Here is an 11606-nt window from a genome sequence, read left to right as displayed (position 1 = left end):
TATGTATAATTTAAATTGCTAAGGGGTACTTTCATATCATATTGATTGTTTTCAATGTTTTAAATTTATTTTAGAATTCATTTTGTTAACATTCTTATTTTTTGCTAATGAACTAAACTTGTTAAGTTTTTTACTTGATTGTTAAGATGAGGAGGAGATTTCATTTTACACACACACATCCAACAACCTTATTGACTCATATAACAGAATTTTATACAAAGAAATATTCACTAAATGACTGAGTGAGTGGGATGCTGACATGTTTGGTTAATAGCTATTTATTTTTTTAAATACTTATTTTAAAACTTTTTTTAATACGTATAATAATGAGTAATAATATTTACCTTAAAATTTTATTTGAAAATTTTAAACAAAAATATTTACGTAAAATTTTAAAAATCCCACAAAAATTATTGATAAATTATTTGTTTAATACATATTTACCCTAACAATTAAGAAAGATTTTAAAATTGCTATTTTTGTTTTGTTTTAATAGACAATGACTTTTTGTTTTATTTTTTAAACAAACAGATTTAAAATTTTAGATTTTTTTTCGTAACATTCATACTCACTCTCATCATGTGTGTAAATTAGCTGTAGCAGCTTATTAACGCTTTCAACAAAAGATAACTAAAAATTTGTTTTAAAACGTTTTCACGCTTTAAGTAGATTTTTTCCTTAACTTTTTTTTCAAATATTTTTTTTAACGTTCAACTGCTAACTATTTATGAGTTATGTGTTGTTGAGGCTTGTTACGTTTTTTTTCGTTTCTGTAGTAAAATTCAGAAAAGTATTCAATGTGCTGAAGTTAAATCAATATTTATTATTGGCAAACATTATTCTTTGTTTGTTTGTGTCTTTGTTGTTTTAAGTTTTCAGTTTCTCATATTTGTTTGCTAGTTTTTGTTTCTTATTATTTTTTAATAATTTTTTTACACGTGCTTTATTTAGTCTTTAGTATGTATACAAATTTTTAACAATGTATTTTCTTTTGCTTAGTAAGTGTGTGTTGTTTTGGAAAAAAAGATCTTAATTGATTTCTTTTCTATTTACCAAACAAAAATATTTATGCTTAATTGCATTCAATCTTGAATATAATTGTTAAGGTGTGAAACTATTTCTTTTGAGAATATATGAAGTAATCTATCGTAGTTTATTTGTATTGCAGCCTGGATGCATGTTATCTTTTTTGACTATAAACTAGATACTAACTAAAACTATAGACTAGATTATTGTTAAGATTATAGATAAGAATATATATTAAACTATATACTGAGCTAAAGACTAGACTATACACTAGACGAAAAACTAGACTATATACAAGATAAAAGACTTAACTATAATCTAGAATATGCTAAACTATAGACTAGATTATAGACTAGACTTAAGACTACACTATAGACACAAATATATACTACAATATAGGCTATACACTAGACAATAGACTAAACTATAGAATTGACTATAGACTAGACTATAGATTAGACTATAGACTAGACTACAGACTAGACTATAGACTAGATTATAGACTAGACTATAGACTAGATTATAGACTAGACTATAGACTAGACTTAAGACTAGACTGTAGACTAGACTATAGACTAGACTATAGACTAGACTATGGACTAGACTATGGACTAGACTATTGACTAGACTATGGACTAGACTATGGACTAGATTAGATTATAGACTAGACTATAGACTAGACTATAGACTAGACTATAGACTAGACTATAGACTAGACTATAGACTAGACTATAGACTAGACTTTAGACTAGACTTTAGACTAGACTATAGACTAGACTATAGACTAGACTATAGACAAGACTATAGACTAGACTATAGACTAGACTATAGACTAGACTATAGACTAGACTATAGACTAGACTATAGACTAGACTATAGACTAGACTATAGACTAGACTATAGACTAGACTAAAGACTAGACTATAGACTATAGACAAGACTATAGACTAGACTATAGAATAGACTATAGTCTAGACTATAGACTTGACTATAGACTAGACTATAGACTAGACTATAGACTAGACTATAGACTAGACTATAGACTAGACTATAGACTAGACTATAGACTAGACTATAGACTATAGACTAGACTATAGACTAGACTATAGACTAGACTATAGACTAGACTATTGACTAGACTATAGACTAGACTATAGACTAGACATAGACTAGACTAACGAGATTAAAGACAAGACTTTAAAAAAGACTATACTAAACTAGACTACTACACTAGACTATATTGTGGACTAGATTAAATACTAGACTATAGACTCGATTATATATTACACTATAGACTAGATTATAGACTAAACTAAAGACTTGACTAGACTACTGACTTAACTAGAATATAGACTGCACTTTAGACTATATTGTATAGACTATAAACTAGACTAAATGCTACACTAGACTAAAAACTAGACTATAGTCTGTAGTTGTCACAGGTATTTGAACTAAAATTTTTCGGTAAAAAATACATTTGTTTAAAAAAAATTTTTCACATACCCTAGGAAGTGGTGACTGCTGTTTAAGAAGCGACTCACTCACAAAAGCATTTCTGTTTGAATTCGATAATTAAAATTCTTTATTTCGCTGCACTCCATTAAACTTATAAGTTTATGGGAAACAATGTTTTGTTTTCTTTTTTTTCGTTCAACACAAATCAATCTGTTAAATTTTATTTATAATAAAAAATAACACCACAATATTTCGACGCCATCGCTGACAATAGTAACACAAAACATTAAACAAAAAATAAAACAACAACACTAAACAATGCAACAAAAACTAAACCATCTTAAACGTCATTTAAACAATTTTTTTGTGCTAAACAAAAACGCGATAGTTTAAACCTGATACAACAAACTCGCCAAATGGTTAAAAAAAATATTGGCAACAAAATAGTATTTTCAATTAAGCTTTTCAACACGCTTAGACACGGTTTTACAGACAGATTTTCTTTTAAAGCCAAGGAGACTATTCGTACAGCAACATTTTAGTTTAACAAAAGGAAGAAATCAGACGAAGACGATCCACTAAATATAAAAAATTGAAACTGTTGTAGTTGATGTTGTAGCATTGTTTTGTGGTGAAGGATGTTATGCAAATTTTGTGGTATTTGTGTTGTTGTAATTGTTGTTGCTGTGGCATTCATTCGTTTTCAAAGGAACAAGAATTTAAAGCTGGATTCATGGTTGCTATATTTTGGGAGGTTTTTTTTTCTTTGTTCTATAACAAACAAAAACTATTCTAAATAAGAAATGTAACGTGTTGTTTTTTCTAGATTTTTTTTTGGTTTATTTTCGGTATCGGTATTTTCGAAGTTTTGTTTAAGTAATTTGATTAAAACCTAAACAAATAACAAAAAGAAAAAAATTGTATTTCTTACAACAAGCATCACGAAGATGTAGTCTTAAAAGTTGGTTAAGAATAAGAACAAGAAAAATACAATTTAGAAAAAAAACTAGGAACTAGTGAACTTAAAAACTCCGACGTAGACATTTGTTAAATGTTTCTCTTATTCATAGTTTTTTTGTTTTCCTTGTATTTTGTATACAGTTTTGTTTTTTCTACAAAGCATATAAAACATGTCTGTTTTCAGTTTTTTCCGTTTTGTTTTTTGTCTAAAATTCTTCTTTTCAAAAGGAGTGTATAATGTTCTACATGTCACTGTTGCATGTTTGACATGGGGCGGTATACGTAATTAACCAAGCGAATCAATTCCCTTTAAACACAAACCCCAGATCCTGTTGGTTTATTTAGTTTTTGTTAATAAACCATTATTTCCATTTTGCACAAAAAAACAAAACTACTAAATATGTATAGATTTTATAAATAAAAAGCCGCAAAATACTAGAAATCGAAAAAAAAATACAAAAACATTTTCCTACCAAATGGTGTTGAAGTCATATAAATGATGGTGCAAATGATGAAATGAACTTTTAGGGTCTTAGCTAATACCGCTCGTATAAATACTGCTTCATCTGCAACTTTAGCAACCTCTATTTTGTCTTTCAAACCAGTGAAAAACTATTAAGGTTATGTTCGACCATATGGTGGTACCCTACACTATCGATTTTTTGACTGAAACATTATGTCAAAGTTACCGCCTACGAGTACATGGATCAATTGTTGACCAAAAATTACAAAATTCAATAGGACAAAAGTCTTCTTTCAATGAAAATAAATGGGCGTAGTTATAAGGACTAGCCTTCTTTAGTAATTTAGTTAAAAAGGGCGGTAATATTATGTCCACGCCCATTATGTATGTTGATGCTAATTTTAAAATAGCCTACGCCTACTTTTTATATTATACATATAATAAAATAATATTTACAAATTTGATGATAATAGTTGGGGTTTTATTGATGTTATAGAATAATTTGTAAACTTTTTAAAAGTGGGCATGGTCAATATAAATATGTTAGTTTAGTTTGTTAAGTTTAGTGGGATTTAATCAAAATTTTGTTTTAAACAAAGATAAAAAAATTATAAAAAATTATGTAAATCGAAATCAGCAAATAAAGTGGGTGGGGATATGATATTACCGCCCACATGTTTACGTAGGTTTTGTATAAAATTTGTGTCAAGCATGTGCATTCAATTTTAAATAATATGATAATTGATCGTTACCAGTAATAGGTAACGATGTCTCTATGTACTAATATCACGAACATTTTCGGAGATTCAAAAGTTTGCTTTTAAAATTCACCTATGACGTTGTAGGGTATTCAAAAAAAAAATTGTCACATCATTTGCTACTATTCAAATATCTTACAAATAAGTAATAGGTAGTTTTTATGTTCGTTTTTTTTTTTTTTTTTTTTTTGAAATTTAAAATTCATGTATTTTTCTTTAAGTGACTAATGAGCCAACAAAATGACAAATTTTCGCCCTTAAAAAAAGCTTGTTGTAGTTTAAAAGGTACTTTAGTTAAAACTAATATCTGTTTTTTTTATTCAAATTCAAAGTTGAAATTTTAGGTTCTTTGAGAATCATGTTTTTTTTGTTTTTCCTAGTGATATCCAACAAAAATTAGACACGTTTTGTAGCAATATATTTTTTTCTATTTTCAATAAAAAAAGCAAAAAAAAAAACATTATTGCTGTAACAGAAGTTCCCAAAAAAACAAAAGTTAGCAACAGTTTTTTTGTTATTTACTCGTTTATGTTCGTTAAGAATCTTGTTTAACAGTTTTGCTTTATGCAAATTGATTTTTTTTTGTTTAAATAAATATTTAGTTTTTTTTGTTTTTGTTGTTGTATAATTTTCTTAACAAAATGTGTCACTTGTTAAACAATTTTCCAAAACGTTTTTGTTGCTTCATACATTTTATTTGAAGCTTTTTTTATTTGTTTTTCTTTTTTTTTTTTTTTGCTTCTAGTTACAAACAATTTAATACAACAGGATTTTTCCCAATTTCCACAATTGTGTTAGTTTTTTTGTTGTTGTTGCAACGTTTTAGTTTGTTGCTGTTTTTTTTATTGTGTGGCAGTTGTCACATTGCCATCATTAATGTCAGTTTAACAAACACGACTATTTTCTAGAAGTTGCTTAAATTTTACAAATTCAGAGTCATTGACAACAAAAACAAAAAAAAAAACGTACCCGCACATTTTTTTGTTGTTATTTTTTTAAGATTTTTCTTTTTAAACCAATTGTGAGGTTTTTTCCTCTATTGGCAATTTTTTGCTAAAGAATTCTTTTTGTTAATTAAATTAGCAATCTTTAACTGGTCAAAAAGAGAAAATATGTAAAAATTTTCCATTTAATAGGAAATAATTAGAATTTTGTAACGGTGTTTGTAAGATATCAAAATTCCATTTTTTATTATATAAATAAATAAATCATAGAGTTTTTTTACTAAAAAGGGTAACATTTTGTCTTATAACTATTTGCCTTCATTTCTATTTTTAATCCAAAAAAAATCTCAACATTCTTAAAGGAATTTTGTAATAAATCTTTAATCGCTTCATACATATTAACATTAAAAACCAAAAAAAAATTACTTAAATATGTGTAAGTATTTTTTACATATACATGTAAAAAAGATTACTATAACTATAAACGTTAACACAGTATTAAAAGAGTTTTATAACGCTATTTAAAAACTAAAGACTTAAGCTACAAACCTGCCCTGTCTGTCCGTCTGTCGGTCTGTCTAAAATGCTTCTTTTCAAGATGCATTGTTTTCTTTAATGTTTTTTTTTTTTTTGTTTATCATGGGGTTGTAACAAGTTGTACATATATATGTTTTTTTCCTTTTAATACTATATTAAATGTTTAGTTTATTTAAACATTTTTCATCTTCATGAACATACTTAAAAAATATCTGTTTGTATGTAAGTATATAAAAATTGTCGACTTTTGACATCAAAAGTCTTGACATTACACGACAGGTTCTCATACTTACTGAAATAAATACCAACACTGCAGAATTATAATAAACACATGTTAAAATGGCTTTAAAATTTTTGTGTTTTCCTTGTTAAAAAAAAAAGAATTTTTTATTTAAAAAAAATTAAAGATGATATCTTGTGATGAAAATATTTAATCAGATCACTTAAAACCAATTAAAAAACTTAATATGCTTAGTTAGTTTTTAAAGTTATAAAACGTTTCATTATTTTTTGCGTAAAGAATTAAAATGAAATGAACGAAAAAAAAGTTAAGAATTAAACTTCCGCATGAGCACAGCAGGCATGAAACCAAAATCTTTACTTGTAATAAATCTTTAAGTTAGTGAAGGCTTAAAAATGGTTGCGAAAAAATCCCTCTACTACTACTGGTTGGTTTAGTTAAAAGTTTGCTGTTCATATCTTTTAAGGAATACCGATGGCAAACAGTAGATAAATAACTTATTTTCGGAGGTCAACCTACCAAAACAGAAATAATACTAATATAAAAGATTGCTTGTATAAGGAGTATTATATCAATGAAATTTACTGCCTCTTTTGGCAAAAACGCAATGTGTAAATTTGTAAGTCATGGCTTGGTAACAAGTTTAACTTACGAATTAATATAAAGTTTAAGGTTTTTTTTGGCAGTTTTTGATGCTTAATTTAGTTGCACGTAAAGATTAATTAATTTTCAACTCATTTAACAAAATGTTAAGAAAAAAAAAACAAACCATTGCTGCCTTTTTTTTAAAGATTAAATAGTTTAAAACGAAAGCTTACAAGAATAAAATTGATCAGATTTGTTAGTTTTTTCTTGCAACACAGCAGGTTGTAAGCACGCATGCACGCAGTTAAGAAATATATACATATATTTTTTTAAATAATCTAAAAAATTTTTAAACTTTAATGTTAAGTTTAAGAAATTAACCAAAATTTTAAACAAACTTTCTTTAATTTATTTTTTCACTATTAATTTTAGCTGTCGTCCTGGCTGGCAGGGTCCCTTGTGCAATGAATGTGTGGTTTATCCTGGCTGTAAGCATGGTTCCTGTTACGGTGAGGCCTGGAAGTGTAAATGTGATACCAATTGGGGTGGCATATTGTGTGATCAAGGTAAGTTTGTGGACTTTAAAACGGAAGTTGCTCACTAATTATGAAACTTTTTAGTTAATTTCTAAACTACATCAATCTATAGACTTGTCTATAGATCAGTCTATGGACTAGTCTATTGATCAGTCTATAGATTAGTCTATTGATCAGTTTCAAGACTAGTCAGTCTATAGACTAGTCTATTAATCAGTCTATAGACTAATCTATTGATCAGTCTATAGACTAGTTTATTGATCAGTCTATGGGGTAGTCTATTGATCAGTCTATAGACTAGTCTATTGATCAATCTAGAGACTAGTCTATTGATCAGTCTATAAACTAGACTATTGATCAGTCTATAGACTAGTCTATCTATATCTATAGACTTGTCTATTGATCATTCTAAAGACTGCTCTATTGATCAGTCAGACTCTAGTCTATTAACCAGACTACACACTAGTCTTTTGATCAGTCTATAAACTAGTCTATTGATCAGTTTATAGACTAGTCTATTGATCAGTCTATAGGCTAGTCTATTGATCAGTCTATAGACTAGTCTATTGATCCGTCTATAGACTAATCTGTTTATCAGTCTATAAACTAGACTATTGATTAATCTATAGACTAGTCTATCTATATCTATAGACTTGCTATTGATCATTCTTAAGACTAATCCATTGATTAGTCTATAGACTAGTCTATTGATCAGTGTAGGAACAATTATTAAATTTTTATATTTTAATATTAATGTTAATTGTTTAAAAATTTTATTTATAATGAAAAATTAAATATTTTTAAATCAAACAATAACAGGAAAAGTTTTTTGTATAATAATAAAATTGTAAAACTAAAGTGTTTTAAGAACGAGTTAAGTTCCTACAATCAGTCTATGGACTAGTCTATTATTCAGACTACACACTAGTCTTTTGATCAGTCTATAGACTAGTCTATTGATCAGTTTATAGACTAGTCTATTGATCAGTTTATAGGCTAGTTTATGGATCATTCTATAGACTAGTCTATGGATCAGTCTATTGACTAGTCTATTGACATTCTTTGGACTAGTCTATTGACTAGTCTATAGACTAGCGTATGAGCTAGTCTATTGAATGGTCTATAGGTTAATCTTTTGAATAGTTTATAGGCTATCCTCTTGATCAGTCTATGTATAATTTATAGATTAGCCATCTCAGTTAACAGTTGTATAAGTACTAACAGATTAAATCTATATATAATGTAACTTCTTTTTTATATAAAGCATAAATATATGCTTATATCAAACCATTAACAATTTTTGCTGGATTATAAATAAAAAACTATCTTAAACTTATTTAACTAAATAACTTTTCTGCAATTGTTATACTTTGATATAAATTCTTTAAGTTATTTATTTTATAAATTTTGTTGTTGTTGTTTTTTTTTTGCTTTAGATTTAAATTACTGTGGCACTCATGAACCGTGCAAACATGGCGGTACTTGTGAGAATACCGCACCTGATAAATTTCGCTGCACTTGCGCTGAGGGTTTATCTGGTGAACGCTGTGAAATCATAGAACATCCATGTGCTACACAACCATGTAAAAATGGTGGCTCATGCACGGTTAAGGTAAGTTTATAACATTTTTTTCATTTGCTTTTGCTTTAAATTATTCTTTATTGTATATTATTATACATATTTTTCTTTATATCACAACAACAAAACACTATCATATATCATAATACAGACAACACATATGTATCTGTAGTTTTTCTTTTTTGCTTATTTGCAACTAAAAGGGATATTTAAATAGAGTTTAAAAAATATATGCAAATTTTGTAGTTTGTAGCTTATACTAGTAAAAAGAAGATTGAATTAAGCATGTCATAGGCCACAAAGTTAAACGTGATTGAAAATTATTGCACATATTTTCTGCCAGCCAATTTGTTATGGAATTTATTTGAAGTTTTCTCTGTTCTTTTAAACAATTATTCTTAAAAATTTGTTTACGAAAGGGATATGGGTATGAAGGGAAAATGTAAATTTCACACTGTCTCAAGGTTGTAAGTTAAAATTTTATTTAAATCCGTGAGGTATTGTATAATGTGAAAGGCATATATTGATTTTTTCTTTAAGTTTAGGCAAATATTAAAGTTTAGCAATTTTTATTTAAATTCAATATTGGGCACTTGGTTTTTAACATTTCTATAATTTTTTAAGTTCAGAAATGTTTTTTTTTATAATTATTGTCAAAAATATCGAAATAATTTGGGGTAGATGGGGGATTATTCGCCATATGGGTACATCTGCCAAACCCAAATAAATAGAAAAACGAGTAATCGATTTTATTACATAATGCCAATAATCGTTAACAAGAAGAAATAATAGTTTTTTCGATATAGTAATTTGAAGCACGAAGATAAAATTAGACTAAACTCCCGAAATACCCCTGGGGCACATGCGATTAAATGCAAGAAATCCCTGTGAAATAGAACAAAATGTTTGTTAAAATATAGAACAAAGATTGAAACGAATTTTGGTTTTAATTTAAAAACTCCTCAAAGAAATGTGGCGTATAGTCCCCCTTGTATTTTTCATATGATTTGGTTTATTAATAGAGAATATTTTAAAATTACTTTTAGAAATAAAAAGAAGTATCATCGCCAAATGAACTGCTAGGATTTACAAGCAAAAAGTACAATTTTCTCTTTTGTAACAAAAAAAAAAACTTTTAAAAAATATGTTTTATAAATTTTGTAATTTCGAAATATTGGTTGACACATTATTCCTCCATCTGTTGAAAGCTTTGTTGAACCCGCCACAAATTGCTTTCGAAATACATTAAATTTTCGATTCATTTTCCATTGTTGTTTTTAATAATTTCCTATACATTTATTTATTATTTTCGATAATTTTGAAATATTCTGAAAACTTCTAAAAATATGTTAATTTTCTGAACTAATTAAGTCAATTTAACTATTATTATCCTTAAAAACTTATAAATCAATTTAAGTAATTTGAAACGAAAAAACTAAAACACTTTAAACTAGTACCACTTGACGTATGATTAATATTATTTATAATTCATTTTTCATTAAACTAAAAAAGCTTTAGTATAAAACATATATTTATTATTTAAAACAAAAAACAAGTGACTTCCTTGTGCTTTAAATTGAAAAAAATATATTATGGAAACTTTTAAAAGTTTCAAGTTTCAAGTCTATTTTTACTATTATTATCTTTAAGAAAAAAGAATTTAAGTAATCTAAAAGGAAGAAACAAAAACACATTAAATTAGTACCACGTGACGTATGATTAATATTAATTATATATTTTTCTGGAAATAATAAAAGCTTTAATAATAAACATAATTTTATTATTTAAATCAAAACAAAAAGTAATTTCCTGTAATTAAAGACCAATCTCTAGACTTTCATAAGTAAAGAATTTCTTAACAAATACTTATAATAACATAATCATAATTTAATTTTAATCCTAAAATTTATAGACATAACTATAATGTTTTGAAAAAAAATCAAAACTACAACACTTAAATAGTAATAAACACAAACATTGATTTTCTAGCAAACTTAGACCAACAATTATGTTCCTAGCAATAACTTTTCATAATAGATATGATTATGTATAGTAAATGTTTTATAGACTACTATAATATTAATAATAACTAAAACAAAACAGAAGAACATTTTGTATTCAAAAAGCATACAAAGAAGTACAAATCTTTATTACAATTTTATTATTAATTTAATGCCACAACCGTGTGCAGCTAAAGAAAAAAAAAACGAACTCATACGCCAGTACTTACCACAATACACACAACTAACTATAGAAAACTTTAGTCTTTTGGACTAAACAACAATGTGTGTATGTGTAAGTAAATGTTTGTTTTAATAATACCATGAGTGTGTTACCATGAGTGAGTGCTTCCACGCTGTTTATTATAATTTTCATTTTTGTTTAAAAGACTGATATTAACATCTTTTCTGACTTTCTGTATGTTGGCTTTGAAATCTTAACTAAATAAATGAATAAATGTATGATGAGCTGTTTGTATGTTGCTTCTTTCTTTATTTAACTTTTTTTTTTTGTTTTCATTG

The 11606-nt window shown here is 26.7% G+C and overlaps 1 protein-coding gene across 1 annotated transcript in view; it reads left to right on the top strand.

The window, feature by feature from the left end:
- Positions 1-7375: 7375 nt before the first annotated feature.
- Positions 7376-11606, top strand: part of LOC111676125 (protein serrate) — a gene marked incomplete at its 5' end in the record, with an annotated part of 29016 nt that continues 24785 nt past the window's right edge. Inside the window, 2 exons of the mRNA XM_046948269.1 lie at positions 7376-7535; positions 8942-9117. Coding sequence (XP_046804225.1) covers positions 7376-7535; positions 8942-9117 — 336 coding nt within the window. The remainder of the gene's footprint in view (positions 7536-8941; positions 9118-11606) is intronic.

Source organism: Lucilia cuprina, chromosome 4 (genome assembly GCF_022045245.1).
Source record: "Lucilia cuprina isolate Lc7/37 chromosome 4, ASM2204524v1, whole genome shotgun sequence".
In the NCBI taxonomy this organism is placed as follows: Eukaryota; Metazoa; Arthropoda; class Insecta; order Diptera; family Calliphoridae; genus Lucilia; species Lucilia cuprina.
This window is presented reverse-complemented; position numbering and strand designations above follow the sequence as displayed.